The 22,530-nt window shown below is 45.0% G+C and overlaps 1 protein-coding gene across 12 annotated transcripts in view; it reads right to left on the reverse strand.

The window, feature by feature from the left end:
* TJP1 (tight junction protein 1) overlaps nt 1–22,530 on the reverse strand; it is a 263,264-nt gene that overhangs the window by 155,049 nt on the left and 85,685 nt on the right. For 4 of the 12 annotated variants that reach the window (XM_060401406.1, XM_060401402.1, XM_060401398.1 and 1 more), the window contains exon 1: nt 9,186–15,187. The exons of the other annotated variants lie outside the window; for them this stretch is intronic. In XM_060401406.1, coding sequence (XP_060257389.1) covers nt 9,186–9,209 — 24 coding nt within the window. In that variant the 5' untranslated portion in view covers nt 9,210–15,187. Of the gene's footprint in view, nt 1–9,185; nt 15,188–22,530 lie in introns of those variants that run through there. 12 annotated transcript variants of the gene reach the window in all.

The following is a 22,530-nucleotide window of genomic DNA, read 5'->3' on the forward strand; positions in this document are numbered from 1 at the left end:
GGAACTAGCTCTAGCAGATAATAAAACATATTACGAAGCTTCAATATCAATACAGTTTGGAGTTGAAAATGAAATAAACAAAACAGATGACTAGATCACAAAAAGGATTAAAATACATAAGAGAATTTAATTTACGATAAAGGTGCATGCACGCACGTAAGTTGCTTCAGTTGGGTCCAACTCTTGGCAACCTCATGGACTGTAGCCCACCAGACTCCTCTGTCCATGGGATTTTCCAGGCAAGAAAACTGGTGTGGGTTGTCTCATCCTTCTCTAGGGGATCTGCCTGACCCAGAGGTCAAACCCGTGGCTCCTGCACTACAGGCAGATTCTTTACTGCTGAGCCACCGAGGAAGCCCATGATAAAAGTATATCATTATAAATATAGGATTTCAAGAAAAGAGACCACTTAGGACTTCCGTGGTAGTACAGCAGCTAAGACTCTCACTCCTAATGCAGGGGGCTTGGGTTGATCCCTGGTCAGGGAACTACCACCCACATGCCACAACTAAGACCCCATGCAGTCAAATAAATAAATAAAAGATCACTCAATCAACATGTTTAAATGTAACCAGGAAGCTATCTGGAAAAAACAAAGCCAGACTCCCTCGTGCTTTACACCACAATTAATCTTAGACAAATCAAAGGTTCTAATGAAGCTAACATGAAGCCGTAAGAGGAAGCCTGGGAGAACAGTGAGGATGTGCATCATCTCAAGGCAGGAAGAATGGTCTCTTTTGGGGCGGGACATAACCTCAGAACCAAACAGGGAAGACATTAGTGACAAGACACAAAGGGTAACTTCCTTATTTTAGAAAGTGCTCATATGGACAAAAATAAATAAAGCAACAGAATAATGGGGAAGGCATCAGAAAATTCATGGGAAGAGAAATACACATCTCAAAAACAAAACAAAAATCAGAAGATGCTTGACTTCACACATATTTAAAGAGGTAAAACAAATAATGAGACACAGTTCATTTTACCCTTCACACTGCAAAACAGTGAAGAGGGCCTGGAATGAAGCAGAGAGACACCATGGAGGGGAGTACACATTAAATGCAGCATTTCTGGGGACTGTGGTGATGTTTACCCAAACGTAGAGAACATCTATCTCAGCATGCCTGGGCCACAAAGAATCTGCCCTACACACACTCCCCCCTCCGAGAGCTGCTCTAAGGCCAAGGGTGCAGCAGCGGCAGTACTGTCCCCTGGCGACACCCTGCGCTCAGGTTCAGCCCCATGACCGCGGACACCGTCGGGGCCCTCCCCGACAGTACCGGACACCCTGTGCAGACAGCTCGCCAGGCTCCAGTGCCCCATCTATCCGATCTAATGTTACACAGCCCACACCAGGCATACAAAGTAACGTTTGTTGAATAAATGAACAAACGGGTGAGTGACAGTGTCAATAAGGCAAATTAAATTAGCTAGCTAGAAATACCAGTGGCCAGATGAGAAACAGGACTGAAACAGGGGAAAGACTAAAAAGTAAGAACTTTACAACAGTTCTCTAACGAATTTAACATGACTGGTGTGTAAAGCAACTTCTATATTAAGGGTGCAAAACCATGTTACAATAACATACAGAGCAGCAGGAGTAGACAGTAACGGTCTCACATAAGGGGCAGGCTGGGCGAGACGGGGGTGAAAACAGACTCAAGCTCTGGAGACGAGTTTGTTAAATAACCATGTTCCTGTAAACAGGCTGCTAGATTTATCGAGCCCCCGGGAAACTCTCTGGAATGAGCACAGAAAATGCTGCTGCTGATTAGCCCTCCTAGCTGGCGGCGGAATGCTGACCTACAAGGGAAAGGCTTGCCCTCCAGATTTTACATAACATGCCCTTATCAACTCCCAGCCAGGACTGTCCCCCCAGGACAAGAGGAAGGGGACCCTCCTTCTGAGCAAAAGCCTGTTCTCTCAGAGCCTGCTGCCCACCAGAAACTGGTCGTCCACACCTGCCTGCTGATCGGAACTGATCACTTTACACCGAGGGCAAGGAAAAGGACAAGGAAGGATGGGGAAATTAACACAACAAAGGGAGGAAATCAGGGCCCTGCGTGTGTGACCACCTGCCCTAGGTCACAGGGGACCTTGGGGCAGCAGGGCAGGTCACCTCCCCACAGCAGGGCCTTCTCCAGCCACCCGAGGGCTAGGAGCTCCAGCGGCAGGGAGGCACCATGCCCAGCAGGTCCCACTGAATCCTGCTCAGTGTCTTCCCTTGACAAAGGAAAGGAAAGCAGCTCCTACAATGAGGACACTGGCCTCACTCAGAGCTAGTAACTGAAGCATCCAGCTACGACTCCAGTTCTGGGGCTGTTTCCCTGACAGTTCTGAAAAACAACTCAATGCAGGATATGGAGTGAGAGAGATGGAACTTTCAGTCTTGTGAGAGTAACAGTAAAATGAGCAGATTCTAATGACCGTGAGGAGCACTGTGAAATAGGGAAGTGCCTGCCGCTGGTTTTCTGGCTGTGGTGACCAGTCTCCAAGGGTGACACCCCCACGACCCCCATGTTCTTCCCCCATGTTCTTCCCCCCCCCTGAATGCAGTGACGTGGAGCCCTATGACCTCTGAGGCTGAATTGTGAAGAAGCCTGGCAGCTTCCATCTCTGGGGCACCTGCCCTGGGAGGAAGCATGACACTCAAGACGGGGCACAACCTGGAGGGCGATGCCCAGCAGGCACTCGAGAGGCATTGTGGACACCCAGCCCAGGTCTACAGGAGCCTGCCCCACTCCAGCTGACCGCCAGCCCAGGGCAGACCCTGGGGAGAACCGAGGAGAACAAGAGACGAGTCAACAAGGTCTAGGGTGGGTTCCTATCCAACAACAGTCACACAACGGCAGTACCCATAGTGTGAAAGGCCCAGAAGTAGACTTCATGCTCTAAGACGTGAGAAACGTGAACCAAACAGGTCAATGAACAACGACTGTGCTTTTACACTGCTTCTTTGAATGGAAGACCTCAGAAATGCTTCTCTATTTCTGAGGTCTTTTGAAGGAGCACAGGTCTGAACACACAGCAGCACCAATGTGGAGAGGAAGGCTGGGGGCTTAGAGGACTGGGACGGTGACCACAGGGGACCCAGGAGGCCGCAGCTGAAGGGCACAGGAAAACACTTAACTTTCCAGCGGAAACACCTCAGCCCTCCTGGTTACTTCTCTTACAAAATCTGGACTGTTCTAGGGTTAGAGAAGAATTTATACTGTGAGCATAAGTGTGCTTGCACTGTCCAATTATGTGATGAAACCTTTTTTTCTGTACTTTCTCAAGAGTTCTACCTCTTTTTTTTTTAACTCACACCTTCCTGTGTTTCAAAGAGAGAGGATTATGAAGGACCGTAAACTCACATTCAGATTTAAAACAGAAAACAAAGATGAAAGCACAGACTAGAACAGAAAAAACAAACAAAGCACAATTCAAGGATAGAGTAACCAAAACACGTTTCAGACCCTGGAGAAAGTAGGTACTTTGGGTCAGGTTCTAGGGGTATCTCACCCTCCACAAGCAATTGAGGTCCCTAGTTCCTGAGCCAAGTCATTCCTGCTACTCAAACTGAAAGGGGCCTCACAGGATGCGTGGGGCCTGGAAGAAAGCTGTGCAAGAGCAGGTACCCATGAAGCCACAGGCACACACACTGGGGGCCCTGGCGGGGAGGGGCAAGGCCCCAGCCCAGGAACTTCCAGCAGCTCTGAGCTTTTCTTTTCATGTCTATTTGGCAAAGGAATTTCTTTTACAAACAGACCAACCCACTGTGTTTTTGCCAATGATACTAAACACGTGTGTGACATTTTCTCGGTCTTTCAGGCTTAAAACATTAATTGCAGATATTAGTGGTTCCCAGATTCAAAGGACACATCATTTGATGTTAAAACCTAATTTAAAGCTAGAAACACCTAGGGGAGGATCAAACAGGTAGATCCTGCTCCCAGGCCCAGTGGCCACCACCCATCCTGTGTGAAAGCAAACCACTCTGCGTGGGGAGTTGGCCCCTCTCATGAATCAAATTGGGCTTCCCCTGTAGCTCAGCTGGTAAAGAATCTAATAAATCAAATTAGAGACATAGAGTGAATATAGAAGACTGTTCACTTATGATGAAGGCAATGTTTGCTAGGCACGTGGACAGCAAGGAGATCAAGCCAGTCAATCCTAAAGGAAAGCAACCCTGAATATTCATTGGAAGGACTGATGCTGAAGCTGAAGCTCCACTGTTTTGGCCACCTGACATGAAGATCCAACTAATGTTAGGAAAGACTGAGGGAAGGAGGAGAAGGGGACGACAACAGAGGATGAGATGGTTGGTTAGATGTCACAATGGATACGAATGTGAGCAAACTCTGGGAGACAGTGAAAGACAGGGAAGCCTGGCATGCTGCAGTCCATGGGATCGCAAAGAGTCGGACATGACTCAGAGAGCAACAACATTTGCCATGCTTAGCATGCTTCTTCAGTGTCACGCCTCCATGTTCTCATGGAGCAGATATCAAGCTCGGGTCTCCCTTTCTCTCAGCAGAGTGTAAAGGTGACTCCACCTGCCTAGCGAGACCCTGGCCACTTCCTAGGGGATGGACCACAAAGGTATGCTGCTCCAGATAAACCTAGAAAGCCTGTACTGTAAATGAAACTGCTGATCATCAATGTTTTGCTGAGGACAGAAATATATATCAGTGCTGCACATAGCACAGCACTGGACAAGCTCCCACCCCTGAGGCTCAAAGTCCACATCAGAACTAAACAAGGGACAGAAAGGAGGGCAGCTTTCCCCAGCCCACCTCCTCCTCTCCCCCAAAATGCGCCACCCATGGGGGTGTCCTGGTCACGAAGCTTAATGCACAGACAGGGATGACAGGCCACGCTCTCCTCAGGTCCCCATCTCAGTGTCACCACCATCACAGCAGTGACAGAGAGGGGGTGCAGCCACATGAATAAAACAAGAAGGGCCTGTTCTGAGGCCACATGGGGCCTGCGTCCTGGCTCCTCTCTGAGAAGGAGGGTGATGGGTGAGAAGGGCCTGCAGAGTGACGGTGGGCCTTGTGTCACCGATGGGGTTGCAGGGCCCAGCGAAGTCCCCACTCTGCTGTCGGAACCAATCAGGCCCTCAGCTCACTGGAAGCTGCTCGAAGAGCAGTAGGGGGAGGAGGGTGACCCCACCAGCATGCCCCAGTCACGGGGCGCAATTGTCGGCAGCCCTGACACAGCCTGCAGCAGCCAGGGACAATGCTGGGGCATGGCAGGAATGTACCCAATTATGAAAGAGGAGAAACCTCAGCAAATTGTTGTCTATGCTCTTTCTGAGCTGACAGAATGGCATTACAATGGGCCAGGAATGGCCAGTATCGCAAAATCCAAGTTAATGAAATTTTCTAAAACCAGTAAACACTAGTAAAATCATCCTTTTCAACAAATGTAGAATTAATCATTCTTATTTGTTGGCACACCTGATCATTGAGCTTTTGAGGCAAAAAGTCCAATTTAGCTCCTTATTAAATGAGGAATAGCTTTTAAACATGACTGCTTAATGAGCTGCTGTATCAGAAATGGCAACACATGCCAGTATTCTTGCCTGGAGAACCCGATGCACAGATGGAGGGCTACAGTCCATGGGGTCAACAAAGAGTTGGACACAACTGAGCGGCTAACGCTTTTCACCAGTATTACAGCTATTAATATAATTGCTGCTTCTAACAATGTATGTATGTATTACATACACACACACACACACACACACAAACATCATATAAAAGTACTACCTACTTGATTCTGACATGCATATGTATAAAACAGGACCATTTCATGATCACAAAAAGCAAATACACCCATGAGAACGACATTAAAGGGAAATGGATTTCCCCTCCCTTTCTTGGTGCTAAGTAGCACTCACTGCTGTCTATTCCTCACTGGGGCTGCAGCACAAAACCTTGTCCAGACTGAAGGGATCTGTTACATACGAAACTCTTCCTTAAAGTGGATGCCCCCCAAAGTGCCCACCCGTCAGGCACTCGCAGACCCTCACAAGGGCAAGGAGTGCCACATCTAAGTCTGGCAACCACTGTGGACCTAAAGCCGACCTTCCACTCCAGCCCAGTAAGTGTGTGGCCCAGGGGATCTGGGCCTCCAGAGAACTTAGCACAATCCTGACACCCAGCGTACCTGTGGATACAAATGTGAGAACCCCTCATACCTGCTCTGAGGGGTCAGGACTCTGCTAGGGGCAGAGCCCACCCATTTATGAGGATAGAAACACATGAGAGGCCCAAGGAGCCAGTGCACTCACAAAGCAGGAGTTTCAGTTCATTCAGGTTACCTCACTCATCCCTTCCTTCCGCTGCTTTTCTGTACAGTACATCCATTCCCCTTCTGCTTCAGTGTGGCACACTCAACCCTGATCTTAACTAGCTCAGGACCTTCCCTTCATCGAGGTTCACTGTTTTTACTGTTTCATGTAGAGCAATAACAGGCGTAGAAGATTTTAGAGGATGTGACTTCACATTTGACTCCAGGACATAAAGCTGGAAGACTATTTCTTTTAAAAACAAATCCTTTCACTTTTTAAATTAAAATTTGCCTGTTTTACCTAAAAGTATGGTTTCTTAACAGCCAGTTAATTGTGACTTATTGAGAGCTATGTAAACTGACTTGATCTCCACAGGCAGCCAGGACTTGCCCAGAGCCACGAATTCCTGGAAGGAGTTGAGATGCAGGCTCAGATGAGTACTTTGCTCTTATGGTTCTGATACACTCTCATCTCAGACAACAGGTCACAGTTGTCTACAACCACCACCTGTCCTTAGAGCGGAGATGAGCACTTAGAGGAAGTCTCTGCAGGCATCTTCTGAAAGGTCCCCACAATTACAGAGTCCACAGCATGAGTGATTTCTGATCACACACGTCAGTGGCTGAAATGAAAAACAGTCTCCCTTTTGTATGTCTCTGTTTCCGCATTTGTTTGCACAACATTCCTACTCTGCCTGGGCCAGCAGGGAAACTGGTGTGGGAGGAGGGCTGGCCGGGGGTTCGTGCATGCACCAGAGCAAGTGACCTGCATGTTGACTACTGCCCTGGCCTCCCCAGCACCCTCTCCCCCACACATTCCTACACAAGGGTTACCGCAGGATAAAAAGAACAACAAATACCATGTTAGCGGGCGAGCAGCATCTCAGAAAGGTGGAAGATAAGCCTTGAGGCTGACCTGTGTCCCCTCCTGCTCTCATGCTGCACACCGCCCCCCACCCCCACCACCTCCACAAGGTGTCTCCAGGACTCACCACCTCCCCTAGGGCCAACACATTGGGGCCAGATTCTCCACCACCTTTCTTTCCTCTCTTGAATATTTTCCTTAGGTGTGTACTTCTCATGGGCTTCCCAGGTGTCTCAGTGGTAAAGGATCTGCCTGCCAATGCAGGAGACACTGGAGACACGGGTTTGATCTCTGGTCAAGAAGATCCCCTGGAGAAGGAAATGGCGACCGACTCTCCAGTATTCTTGCCTGGAGAACCTCACAGACAGAGGAGCCTGGTGGGCTACAGTCAACAGGGTCACAAAGAGTTGGACATGACAGTGACTGAGTGCACACCCACAGATTTCTAATGCTACATTAATGATTTAATTAGGCCAATCAATTTTCAGTGGTTTAAAACTAAATCTTGGTGTTCTAGGAAATGTGTCTCTGGGCAAAGCCATCTGGTCATCAGCATCAACCCCAGCCCTCTTCCTACTGGTATTTCAGGGACAGGACCCCGATGTCCACATGTGATTTGGACCAAGTGACAAAGTCAGCCCCTGTATCACAAACACCTTCATCTTGTTAGCTACTCTGAAACACATTAAGTATTGTTTTAAGAAAACAATTGTTTCTCATTAATATAGAGTTAATTTCAAAATTACACAAGCTTTTACTACAGAGCTACGCTGAAACACGTTGAGTATTAAGAAAACAATCACGTCTCATTAATACAGAGTCAATTTCAAAATTACACAAGTTTTACTACATTTATTACTTACGTCTCCACCACATTCTCAACTATTTCTTTCTTGGTGCAATTAACTGCAACAGCTGACTCAACCATTTCTCTGTGTGTATGTACATTCAGGTTTTTATTGTCGCTAATTACAAAGCAATAATAGTAGATGTAATAATAAAAACAGCAATGACCTTGTCCATGGTCTTTTGCATCCTTTGCAGCCAGGTAGTCCAATGTAGTGGGTAACGAGGTAAAGCTTTAGAGCTTCATTACCTGTGCTCACATCCTTCCAGCATCACTGCTGAACCAAGGACAAGCAACTGACTTTCTGCTTGGTTTCCTTCTCTGCCCACCTGCGGTGATACAAACTGACAGACACAGCATCTCATCTCCAAAGGCTTTATCCAGCCAGAGTTCATCTCCTGTTTCGAGACCAGATGCAGATTTGACCTACAACTTGCATACCTTTCGCCCCTATTCAGGAAGCTTTGGGTATTCAGAAGTAATTCCCAGCTAAATCAGTGAGATTTAAAAAGTGTTTCTGGACAGTAAAGTCTGACACCCTTGCCTCAGCCCAAGCTGGCCTGAAGCTGCCCCAGAGCACCAACCAACAGACCAAGGAAGTGAACCTTTGCATCGGGGCAAGTCCCACCATGTGCTCTGCCTGTCTGTCTGTGTTGTGGTTTGGGGGAGGGGAAAGAGGTGTCAGCAGACTCACAGATACACCCAGCACAGACCTTGAACATGACATGACTCTCAGGCCCCCATCCCCAGCATTAGCAAGAAAAGACTTCCTGGTCAAACCTGGAGAACCTTTCCAAGATGACTTCATGCCATTCATCCTAAATCATTAGGTAACAACTCATTCAACAGGCTGCAGGAAAGGGGCCATACAGTGACCAGGAGGCACAGGAGGCACGTGGTTATCAGGCACAGAGGATGGGAGGGGGACCACAGTTAAAGTTGTAACTGGGCTTAAATACAAAATCCCCAAGAGATTTAGGTGGTGGATTAAAGCTGAAGAGCAACCGTCCACAAAGTTCTGACCCCGCCCCACCCCCACCCCACCTAACCACCCTCCCCACATTCACAATCACGGGTACAATTCATGTGACCAATAAAGGTTAAAACACCAACCACAAGGAAACCTGTTGGATCAATCTGGTGGAGGGATTTTGAGTCACTAGGAAAAGCAAACAGACCCAAGAGCTGACCAACCTCCTCCTCCGGTGGCGACGTCATCACTGTGGAATGCCTCCTGACTGCTGTCGAGGCTTCTTTCAGCTTTCTGATGCTGCCACTCCTAGGGCTTCAGTGGGAGGAGTGCTCACATGACTAAGGCACTCAGACTCTTTCAAAATGGTTCTGAAAGAACCGATGTAATTAATGAAAAGACATGCCTCTCCTTGAGTCCCAGGACTTCTGCTCCCGCTGGGAAAGACAGTCTGGTAAATCTGCTTCCAATGCTAAGATGCAGAGACCCCAGCGTGTGGAATACAGTCTACAGCCCACTGGAAGTCTACCGGCTTCCTCCAACTAATGTCAAAGAAATTCAACTTGGAATCTAAAAAAAAAAAAATCTCTTTCAAGCGGTGGGCTTGCCTGAGGACTTAAGAGAATGCTGGGTCCACTTCCTGAGGCCCTGGACAGCCTGCAAGGGCAACTCTCAGGGCGGGGCTTGGGGCGGCTTGTGCACAATGCCCGAGAATGCGGGGAATGCAGACCGTCCCTCTGTGTTCTCTGTCACTCTGAACTGTTCATATTACTAAACAACCTCTATTTTCTCCTCAGTCCAGGACAACTTGTGATTCATGACTGAGGCGTAAGATGACACAACAATCTCACACATTCCTTGCAGCAACCCATCTCCTTACAGCCCCCACACACAACTTTTCAGTGGTAAAATGGTGGGGTTTTCCCTTTTAGTCCTGACATCATTTATTCTATCAGTGCCATTTAATACAATGACCACGTAACACAGAAGAAAAAGAGGTACTTTACCTAGTGATAAAAGAATTGCATTTTAAAGAACGGTGACTATATACATCTTTCAGAATTTGTGCATATATTCTATTCATCAAATATTTACAGCTCAATGAAATGAAGGACAAGACAAATTATACATAGAGCTTGACTGCCTCCTATGTTTGGGGGTGAACTTATTAAAACCATGGTCCATGGCTATATTTGTAAAGTCCCCTATACATGAATGAGTTCCATTCTGAAAGCACAATCGTCCTAAGTCCAACAAAGTTAGCCTAGGTATCCAACTAACATAATCAGCCATATAGTACAGTACTGTAATAGTTTATAATACTTTCCACACAAATAATATATAATAAAGAAACAAACACACAAAAATGAAACATTTTTAATCCTACAGTACAGTACCTTGAAAAGTACAGCAGTACAGTACAACAGCTGGCACACAGGGGCTGGCACTGAGTGAACAGGCAAGAAGAGTTACTGACTGGAGGAGGGACAGGAGGTAGGAGATGGTGGTGCTGAAGGGTCATCAACAACAGGTGACAGGAGGCAAGCTGCAGTTTCACTCACATATGACATTTATGGAATGCACATTTGCATCTTTCAAAGTTCACAACTTGAAGGTTCATAGGTAGGGAACTTGCTGTAATGTGTTAATAAAGTGAACAGATGATAAATATGGAAACTCTTGAAAGGTAAAGTTCTCGGGAAAAAGCCTTTAGGCCGAAAGTTACATGGGGTTTCCTTGCTGCAACGGTCACCCTACTGACTGCTCCCTCCTTGCAGAGGATCTGAAAACATGCCTTTTCTACTAAATGAGGCACATGCTCATTATCTGTGCTTGTGACTGCACCCAACTCACAAAAGGGAAAGGAAATTAAACATCCGATGATAGAAAGTAACTTCACAGAGCTGTCCATCCTATCTAAGTGTCCTTTAAAAACAGAGCTGGAGACACCACAGAGGTCACCTTGCTCAGTGGTTCGCTTCACATGGGGCTGGTTCATGGGGTGGGGGAAGTGGATGTACTTACATGGCTCAGCTCTGGAGCCTGACAAGTCTCAGAGGGCACAGCCCAGGCATCCACAGTTTTAATAAGCACCTATGTCACTCTTCTCTACACTGAATTTTGAGGACCTTTTCAAACACAGAAACTCCAATCCAGGCTGTCCAAGGTTAGAGTGGTGAGCTGAACAGAACGTAATCCAATCATCACACCGCCACACCAACTCTGAACTAGAACACTCATGCCATGCATGCGCCTGCGTGCTCAGTTGTGTCCGTCTCTTTGCGACCCCATGGACTGAGGCCCACCAGGGTCCTCTGTCCATGGCATTCTCCAGGCAAGAAGACTGGACTGGGTTACCATTTCCTACTCCAGAGGATCTTTCCAAACCAGGAGCTGAATCCACATCTCCTGAATCTCCTGCATTGGCAGGCGGGCTCTTTACCACGAAGTCACCTGGAAGCCCTACTGGCTGCTGCTGCTGGTCACCTGGAAGCCCTACTGGCTGCTGCTAGTCACCTGGAAGCCCTACTGGCTGCTGCTGCTAGTCACCTGGAAGCCCTACTAGCTGCTGCTAGTCACCTGGAAGCCCTACTGGCTGCTGCTGCTAGTCACCTGGAAGCCCTACTAGCTGCTGCTAGTCACCTGGAAGCCCTACTAGCTGCTGCTGCTGGTCATCTGGAAGCCCTACTGGCTGCTGCTGCTAGTCACCTGGAAGCCCTACTAGAACATTCACTAAACGCCAAATGCAGACAGGCGAGCAGACACATACCTTCTCTTCACTGCCTCACAGGGACATCCAGGCTTTTCTCGTTCCACAAACTTTACTGAAAACCCAGATGTTACAGGCACCACTGTCACAGCAGTGCCCTCAAGGAGTTTACAACTGAGCAGAGAGGAGACATTTATACAGAGAGGCACAATTCACATAGCCTGCAATAAACACAACAGGAACAGGCTGACTACAGGGACCTAGGGCTTCTAGGCAGCTCACTCTCCTCCTGACTCAGGTGATCATGAAAGACTTCACACCCGGAGGCCCTGCTGGCCAGGGCAGCAGGATGGCTGGCCAGCAAGGGCAGTGAGAACTCAGCTCACCGGCTCATGCGCTGCCCAGTGTGGGATGCACTGGGGCTGCAGCCTCTGGACAAAGTGAACTGAATGAGAGGTGGGGGTGGGCAGCGGGGGACAAGACCCTGCCTGTGAAAAAATACTGAAAAGAGTTTGCTGGATCAGGATTTTCTAAGACTGGATTGAATTCAGTTTGGTAAATGGATTCTGTTGGGAATAAGCTAAAGTAAGACTTGGGTTTGATTTTCTTTCTGGTAAGAGAACAAAGTTTCCTTGGAATGCCATTTTTGATAACAGATTGTGTGGACTTTCTTTGTCTTTACATGATCTGAATTTACTTTTGAGATGTCCTGTAACTTTGGTTAAGAAATAAGTATTGTCTCAAAGTGACCGTGGTCTTTGATCAAGTGTTTCAAAATTTTTGACAAACTTTCCAAATATCAAATTTTATTCAAACTTATTTGACTGTCAACTAACTTTGGGATGCTTCCAAGGGCCCTTGAGGCATCTCAGAGAAACATTTAAGTAGCATTATATTTGGTATGTTAACTTACATGGAGAGCATTATCACAGGAGCGAAAAACCTACTTAAAAATACATTGTAGGAAACAGAGACTCACAGACTTAAGAGAATGAACTTACGGTTGCTCGGGAGAAGAATGGGGGAGGAAACAGTTAGGGAGTTTGGGGTGGCCATGTCCACATAGTTATATTTAAAATGGACAATCAACAAGCACCTTCTGTACAGCACAAGGAACTCTGCTCAGTGTTATGTGGCAGCCTGGATGGGAGGGGAGTTTGGGGGAGAATGGATACATGTACACATATAGCTGAGTCTCTTTGCTGTCCAACTGAAACTATCATAACACTATTAATCAGCTATACTCCAATGCAAAATAAAAAGTTCAGAAAAAAATACTGTATGGATGAATATTATTAATATGGACTTTCCAAAAATTATATGAGGTTTCTAAAATTTGGATATGTCCTGGTATAATACTAGAGTTCTAGTTGTTATCCTAAATGCTGCCACATTAGTAATCAGGGTTCTTTATCGATTACACTGTAGTCAAATATTTAATCGTGACTTTTAAGTCTTTTTGTCATTTACAGACAGTTATTGTGCTGTGATGCTGTTACAGAAAGGGCTTCATCATCAAGGAGACCCATAGGAAGGCTACTGAGGTTCCACATCCAGATAGATAACAGCTATGTGGGGATTCCAGCCCATACCGATTAAAACAAGGAGCCATCCTGCCCCTAAGGCCCCTAGATCAGACATGCAGATTTTTACTTCCTGACAGGCAGGGTTAACGTTCCTACTCAGCCTGGAAAAAATCTCTGAGTAGAGAATGAGACAGGAACAGGGCCGTGCAAAACCTTTAAAATGGGTTCTCCACCCCGACCCCATCCTAGGCCTCACAGCAGTAGGTGAGCCTCGGGAGAGGGAGCAAAGCTTCATCTGTATGTACAGCTGCCCCCACCACATTGAAGTTAGTGCCTGAGCCTCCGCCTCCTCTCAGACCAGTGGTGACAGCATTAGGTTCTCCTAGGAGCAGGAACTCCACTGTGCTTTGGAAAAACTGCCTTACACAAAACTGGTCCCTGGTGCCAGAACGGTTGGGGCCTGCTGCTCTAAAAGCATGACATAGCCCAAGGACATGACATAAACGGACTGGAACCAGCTAGGTCCAAGATGGCAGACCCGCTGACTCTCAGTGTACGTACGCTCACTGTAACACATCAGCTAAGTGACACACGAAAAAGCACCATGGTCCACGATAAACAACTAGGATTAGGATGAGGATGGACTGGTTGGATCTCCTTGGAGTCCAAGGGACTCTCAAGAGTCTTCTCCAACACCACAATTCAAAAGCTCAGTTTTCTTTATGGTCCAACTCTCACATCCATACATGACTATTGGAAAAACCATAGCTTTGACTCTATGGACCTTTGTCAGCAAAGTGATGTCTCTGCTTTTTAATACACTATCTAGGTTTGTCATATCTTTCCTTCCAAGGAGTAAGCATCTTTTAATTTCATGGCTGCAGTCATGGTCTGCAATGATTTGGGAGTCCAAGAAAATAAAAAGTCACTACTTCTACTTTTTCCCCTTCTGTTTACCATAAAGTGATGGATGCAGATGCCATGATCTTTTGAATGTTGAGTTTCAAGCCAGCTTTTTCACTCTCCTCTTTCACCCCCATCAAGAGGCTCTTTAATTCCTCTTCCCTTTCTGTCATTAGAGTGGTATCATCTGCAAATCTCAGGTTGTTGATATTTCTTCCAGCATCTTGACTCCAGCTTGTGATTGATCCAGCCTGGCATTTTGTATGATGTACTCTGCATACAATTTAAATAAGCATGGTAACAATATAAAGACCTGATGTATTCCTTTCCTAATTTTGAACCAGTCAGTTGTTTCATGTCTGGTTCCAACTATTGCTTCTTCACCTGCATACAGGTTTCTCAGGGGACAGGTAAGACGGTCTGATATTCTCATCTCTAAGAATTTTCCAGTTTTTTCCACTATCTTCTGCCATTTTTTCAAGCAACTTCATAATTCCACATTCCCTAAACTTTTTATCTTTTTAAGCAAAGAACTGTTCCAGGTGATTTACAGTCTTCCAGGGAATTGAAACTTTTTCCATTAGGAGAATTCTGTGAAGACCGAAATCAGTGGGCATCAAAGGTACAACATCTGTCAAATACGGCAAATGAATCAGAACTTCCCAGTCAAGCTATAACAGTTTTTGCCTGGTTATCAAAGGAACACACAATCTTGTCTTATCCTGATGGAAGATTATGCATTCTCTGTTGACTAATTCTGGATGCTTTTTGTCGAGTGCTGCTTCCAGCTGGTTTAAGTGGGACCAGTACTTGTAGGAATTAATAATTTGGTTTTCTAGGTGCTCATAAGAAAACTCCCTGCCAATCCCACCATATACACATCACCTTCTTTGGATGAAGACTGGCCTTGTTGTGGTTGGTGGTGGTTCATTTCGCTCGCCCCACAATTTCTTTCATTCCATATTATTGTACAGTATCCACTTTCTATTGCCTGTGACAATTTGTTTTTTAAAATGGAACAGTTTCATTAAGTTTAAGTAGAGAATCGCATGCAGAAATATGGTCAAGAAGGGTTTTTCCTGCTTAACTTACATGAAACCAAACATCAAAGTGATGAACATAACCAAGCTGGTGCGAGTAATTTTTAACACTTAATTTGAGCATTTTGAGTATGTCAGCTATCTCCCCTGTGGTATAATGTTGATTGTTCTCAATTAGTGTCTCAATTTGATCTCTATCAACTTCAATCGGTCTACCTGATCATGGAGTATCATCCGCGAGCAGTCTCCAGCATGAAACTTCACAAACCACTTTGGACACTTTCTCCATACACTGCACATTTGTTTTGTGTGTGTTTTTACCTTTTTTTAAAATTACTTATTTAATTTTTGACTGAGCTGGGTCTTTGCTGCTGCACACAGGCTTTCTCTACTTGCAGCAATCAGGGCTGTTCATTGCGGTATACAGGCTTCTCAGTGCAGAGGCTTCTCCTGTTGCAGAATACGGGAAATAGTGCACTTATGCTTCAATAGTTGCACCTCATGGGCTCCAGAGTACAGGCTCAGTAGTTGTGGCACACAGGCTTAGCTGTTCCAAGGCATGTTGGATCTTCCTGGACCAGGGATCAAACCCATGTCCCTTGCATTGGTAGGCAGACTCTTAACCACTAGACCACCAGGGAACTCCTATACCTCTCTTGAAATAATGAAGCATAATATGTTGAAAATGTTGCTTTTTTCTATTTTCACTATTAAAATGGTTATACAAAAATTCACCAATTTTGACATTTTTTAAAAAATGCATGCTAATATGACAGCTCACAGAATACAGTCTAAAAAACTATTTCAAATGAAGTTAAAGACAAAAGCACTACTAGAGCACCTCATAGAAAAAAACGGAACCTTTTGGCCAACCCAATACGTTCCATAACGAACCATTCTAGTCCAGTGTGCCCAGAATTCCAACACTACCTGTGTGCATTTTCACTCCTGGCATTAGACTGACACCCCGACAGAAGCACTAGAAGAATATCAAATGCACTAGGATGCTACTGAAAGGATAAACATGGGGCTAAAAGCCCGACAAGGAAGTAGGAGAATGGGGAAGCCAGGGAGGGAGCAGAACAGACTGGATCTCCCCAAATGCTGGAGCTGAAAAACGGCCAGAACACGTGCTCAGGAAAGCCAAGCACTTCTGCTCCTTGGGACCAAGAGGGAGCAAATCCACTCCCCGGGCTAAGTAATCAGTCCCAAGAAAGAAATGAGATGAGGGATTTGGCGACAACGGCCATTCCGACTGGTGTGAGTTGATTCCTCATTGTAGTTTTGACTTGTATTTCTCTAATAATGAGCGAGGTTGAGTACCTTTTCATGTGTTTATTGGCTATCTGTATGTCTTCTTTGGAAAAATGCCTGTTCAGGTCTTCCACCCATTTTTTTTTAATTGAGAAAATCTAGAAACAATAATGGAGAAGGAAATGGCAATCCACTCCAGTATTCTTGCCTGGAGAATCCTGTGGAAGGGGGAACCTGGTGGGCTGCTGTCCATAGGGTCACATAGAATCGGACACGACTGAAGTGACTTAGCATGTGTGCATGCACTGGAGAAGGAAATGGCAACTCACTCCAGTGTTCTTGCCTGGAGAATCCCAGGGACAGAGGAGCCTGGTGGGCTGCCGTCTATGGGGTCGCACAGAGCTGGACACGACTGAAGTGACTTAGCAGCAGCAGCAGCAGAGAAAGGGGACCCATTTGCGCTGTTGGTAGGAATGTAAATTGATATAGACATTATGGAGAACACTATGGAGATTCCTTAAAAAACTAGGAATAAAACTATCATATGATCCAGCAATCCCACTACTGGGCATATACTCTGAGAAAATCATTATCAGAAAAGACACATGTACTCCAATGTTCACTGCAGAAGTATTTACAATAGTTAGAACATGGATGCAAGCTAGATGTCCATCAACAGATGAATGGATAAAGAATATGTGGTACATACAATGGAATATTATTCATTCATAAAAGGGAACAAATCGGAGTCAGCTGAACTGAGGTGAATGAACCTAGAACTTGTTACACAGAATGAACTAAGAAAGAGAAAAGCAAACAATGTATATTGATGCCTATATATGGAATCTAGAAAAGTGGTACTGATGGACCTACTGGGAAAACTGTAACAAACTAGACAGCGTATTAAAAAGCAGAGACATCAGTCTGCCGACGAAGCAGCACATAACCAAAGCTATGGCTTTTCCAGTAGTCATATGCAGATGTGAGAGTTGGACCATACAGAAGGCTGAGTGTTGAAGAAATGATGCTTTCAAACTGTGATGCTGGAGAAGGCTCTTGAGAGTCCCTGGGACAGCAAGGACATCAAAGCAGTCAATCCTAAAGGAAATCAACCCCGAATATTCGTTGGAAGGACTGATGCTGAAGCTAAAGCTCTAATACTCAGACTAAGCTCTAATACTGTGACGTGAAGAGGCGACTCATTGGAAAAGACCCTGATGCTGGGAAAGATTGAGGAGAAGGAGAAGAGGAGAAGGAGGCAGCAGAGGATGAGATGGTTAGATAGTACCACCAACTCAATGGACATGAATTTGAGCCATCTCCAGGAGATAGTGAAGGACAGGGAAGCCAGGAATGCCACAGTCCACAGGGTCACAAAGTGTCAGGTATGACTTGGCAAGTGAACACCACCACAGTGAGTAAGAATCCACCTGTCAATTTAAGGGACATGGATGGGTTCAATCTCTGGTCTGGGAAAATTCCACATATCGTGGGGCAAGTAAGCCTGTGTGTCACAATGACGGAACCCATGTGTTGCAATTACTGAAGCCCACATGCCTAAGGCTGGTACTCTGCAACAAGAGAAGCCACTGCAATGAGAAGCTTGCACACTGCAACTTGACACTGGCCTCCTCTCTTTCCGACTAGAGAAAGCCTGCACAGCAATAAAGATCCAGCACAGCCAAAATAAATTAATTACTTTTCAATGTTTAACATTTTAGAAGACTTGTCAAATGGTCTTGTCATCTGTAAGCTGAAAGATGTACCAGAAATGTATTAGGTTTATAAATAACACTGTTATTATTGAGATAACCTGATTACGGAACTAATAGTTTATCATATTATATTAGCTTGAGACTTATTTTTCTACTGGGATTGTAAATTTGCCTCTCACACATTTTAAAGGCTTAAAAATAAAATATACTAAACCCACAAATGTAGTATAAAATACTGGAAGGAAAGACCATTTAACTAAAATTAATTGAAAGGTGAAAGTGTTAGTCCTTCAGTCATGCCCGACTCTTTGTGACCCCATGGACTGCAGCTCACCAGGCTCCCCTGTGCATGGGATTTTCCAGGCAAGGATACTGGAGTGGGTTGCTATTTCTTTCTCCAGGGGATCTTCCCAATCCAGGGATCAAACACCGGTCTTCTGCACTGCAGGCAGATTCATGACCGACTGAGCTACGAGGGAAGCCCTAAAAAATTGACAACCAGTCTAATGTTATGCAAAATAATGAGTTCATTGATGAAATAAGATTTTTAAACTGAAAAGGAAAAGGAAAACTAGCTTTTAAAAGTATAACCTCCATAAACTGGATGTCATCTATAAACACAAGTGACTGCAACAGTCCCCTGTGAGGACAGCAGTCCCTCTGGACATGGGGACTCTCACTGTCTCCTCTCTCCCCAGGCCCTCCTGCAGCTGCAGCCACGGAGGCTTTTTGGGAAAAGGAGCCAGGCCAGTCCTTCCTGCTCTGAGGTGACACAGAGTAACTCATCTCATCCTTCAGGGAGACCTGGCGCCACAAGGCATTATCAAGTCATAGTCATTTTACCAAAGATTTCATGGGGAAAAGGTCAGCAAAATTAACACTTTTTCCATATACCATGTAGCAAAAAATTTTAATTTCTTCCGTTAAATATATCCTTCTCCTCAAAAGTTCCTGCCAATTTCATTATCTCTTTTGGCCTCTCCCATGACCTCTCTTCACATACATTTCTTTTTTTTTTTTCCTAAATATTTATTTGGCTGCATTGGCTCTTTGTGGCACGTGGGCTCTCTAGTTGTGGCATGCAAGCTTAGTTGCCCCACAGAATGTGGGATCTTGGTTCCCCAACCAGGGATCGAGCCTGCGCACCCTGCATTGGAAGGTGGTTCTTCACCACTGGACCACCAGCAAAGTCCCTAGATACACCTGTATTCCCTATTTAGGAGAACAAAAGCTCCACAATGGGTTACACAGTGGCCCTGATCCCCTGCCCACCCTGTGTCCCCCACTCCATGTAAAAACCAACAGCATGACAGCATTCTACGGCCAAGGAAATGAAACCTTTCTCATATCATTTAAAATAAAATTACTGTGACAAGCCAGCTGAGACAAAATGAGAAATAAGGAGAACAGGCCATCATAAGGGGCTTCCCTGGTGGCAAAGACAGTAAAGAATCTGCCTGCAATATGGAGACCCAGGTTCGGTCCCTGTGTGGGAAAGATCCCCTGGAGAAGGAATTAGCAACCCACTCCAGTATTCTTGCCTGGGAAATCCCATGAAGAGAGGAGCTTGGAGGGCTATAGTCCATGGGGTCGCAAAAGAGTCAGATACAGCTGAGCAACTAACACTTTCACAGTTACAGTTCAGTTGCTAAGTCGTGTCCGGCTCTTCCCTGTACATCACCAACTCCCGGGGTTCATTCAGACTCCCGTCCATCGAGTCAGTGATGCCATCCAGCCATCTCATCCTCTGTCGTCCCCTTCTCCTCCTGTCACCAATCCCTCCCAGCGTCAGAGTCTTCTCCAATGAGTCAAGTCTTCGCATGAGGTGGCCAAAGTACTGGAGTTTCAGCTTTAGCATCATTCCTTCCAAAGAAATCCCAGGGTTGATCTCCTTCAGAATGGACTGGTTGGATCTCCTTGCAGTCCAAGGGACTCTCAAGAGTCTTCTCCAACACCACAGTTCAAAAGCATCAATTCTTCGGTGCTCAGCTTTCTTCACAGTCCAACTCTCACATCCATACATGACCACTGGAAAAACCATAGCCTTGACTAGACGGACTTTAGTCGGCAAAGTAATGTCTCTGCTTTTGAATATACTATCTAGGTTGGTCATAACTTTTCTTCCAAGGAATAAGCGTCTTTTAATTTCATGGCTGCAGTCACCATCTGCAGTGATTTTGGAGCCCAGAAAAATAAAGTCTGACACTGTTTTCACTGTTTCCCATCTATTTCCCATGAAGTGATGGGACCAGATGGCGTGATCTTCATTTTCTGAATGTTGAGCTTTAAGCCAACTTTTTCGCTCTCCTCTTTCACTTTCTTCAAGAGGCTCTTTAGTTCTTCTTCACTTTCTGCCATAAGGGTGGTTTCATCTGCATATTGAGGTTATTGATATTTCTCCCGGCAATCTTGATTCCAGCTTGTGCTTCTTCCAGCCCACCGTTTCTCATGATATACTCTGCACAGAAGTTAAAGAAGCAGGGTGACAATATACAGCCTTGATGTACTCCTTTTTGCTATTTGGAACCAGTCTGTTGTTCCATGTCCAGTTCTAACTGTTGCTTCCTGACCTGCATATAGGTTTCTCAAGAGGCAGGTCAGGTGGTCTGGTATTCCCACCTCTTTCAGAATTGTCCACAGTTTATTGTGATCCATACAGTTAAAGGCTTTGGCATAGTCAATAAAGCAGAAATGGATTTTTTCTGGAACTCTCTTGCTTTTTCCATGATCCAGCAGATGTTGGCAATTTGATCTCTGGTTCCTCTGCCTTGTCAGGTCCATGAATGAAGGCAAATTGGAAGTGGTCAAACAGGAGATGGCAAGAGTGAATGTCAACATTCTAGGAATCAGCAAACTAAAATGGACTGGAATGGGTGAATTTAACTCAGATAACCATTATATCTACTACTGCGGGCAGGAATCCCTTAGTAGAAATGGAGTAGCCATCGTGGTCAACGAAAGAGTCTGAAAACACTTTCACAGGCCATCATAAAGGAATAGAAGTACAGCCTCTCCACTATTTGCTTACTTCTTAATGCCATCAGTTAGATCTTTGTGCTACTGAAAGCAATCTATTAACATCACCAATGGCATTTTTCACAGAACTAGAACAAAACATTTTTTTTCTTTGTATGGAAACACAAGGACCCCAAACAGCCAAAACAATCTTGAGGAAGAAAAACAGAGCTGCAGGAATCAAGCTCCCTGACTTGATCTATACTGCAAAGCTACAGTCATCAAAACAGTAAGGTACTGGTACAAAAGCAAACACACAGATCAATGGAACAGGACAGAAAGCCTAGAAATAAACCCATGCATCTAGCATTCTTTTAAACTACAATTAAACGAATTAAACTGGTCAATTAAACTACAAAAAAGGAGGCACGAATAGACAGTGGAGAAAAGACAGTCTCTTCAATAAGTGGTGCTGGGAAAACTGGACAGCTACATGTAAAAGAATGGAATTAGAACAGTCTCTAACACTATACACAAACATAAACTCAAAATAGATTAAAGTCCTAAATGTAAGATGAGACAGATCTTATGAGATACTATAAAATATCTAGAGAAAAACATAGGCAGAACACTCTTTGACATAAACCGCAGCAATATTATTTTTGGATCTGTCTCCTAGATTAATGGAAAGAATAATAAAAGTAAACAAATGGGACCTAATTGAACTTATAAGCTTTTGTACAGCAAAGGAAACCATAAACAAAATTTTTTAAAAGAGAATCTACAAACTGGAAGAAAATATTTGTAAATTATGTGACCAACAAGGCCTTAATTTCCAAAATATATCAATGTTCAATATCAAAAGAACAAACAGCCCAGTGAAAAAAATGGGCAGAAGACCTAAGTAAACATTTCTCCAAAGACATACAGATGGCTGACAGTCAAATAAAACATGCTTAACTTCGCTAATCATTAGTGAAATGCAAATCAAAACTATAATGAGGTATCACCTCACACTGTTCAAAATGGCTAGCATCAAAAAATCTACAAATAATAAATGTTGGAGAGGGTGTGGAGAAAAGGGAAACTCCCACACTACTGGTGGGAGTGTAAGCTGGTACAACCACTATGGAGAAGAGTATGAAGGCTCCTCAGAAAACTAAAAGTAGAATCACCATGTGATCCAGCAATCCCACTCCTGGGCATATACCCAGAAAAGACTAAACTCTAATTTTAAAAGACACACATACCCCAATGTTTACAGCAGCATTATTTACAACAGCCAAGACATGGAAGCAACCTCAGAGTCCATCAACAGGTGAATGGATAAAGAAGATGTGGTACTTAAATACTATGGAGTATTAGCCATAAAAAAAGAGAGACAGGAGCCATTTGCAACCATCTTAGTTGGCTGTCCATCACCAATTCCTGGAGTCCACCCAAACCCAAGTCCATTGAGTCGGTGA

This window comes from Ovis aries, chromosome 18 (assembly GCF_016772045.2).
Source record: "Ovis aries strain OAR_USU_Benz2616 breed Rambouillet chromosome 18, ARS-UI_Ramb_v3.0, whole genome shotgun sequence".
NCBI classification, from domain to species: domain Eukaryota; kingdom Metazoa; phylum Chordata; class Mammalia; order Artiodactyla; family Bovidae; genus Ovis; species Ovis aries.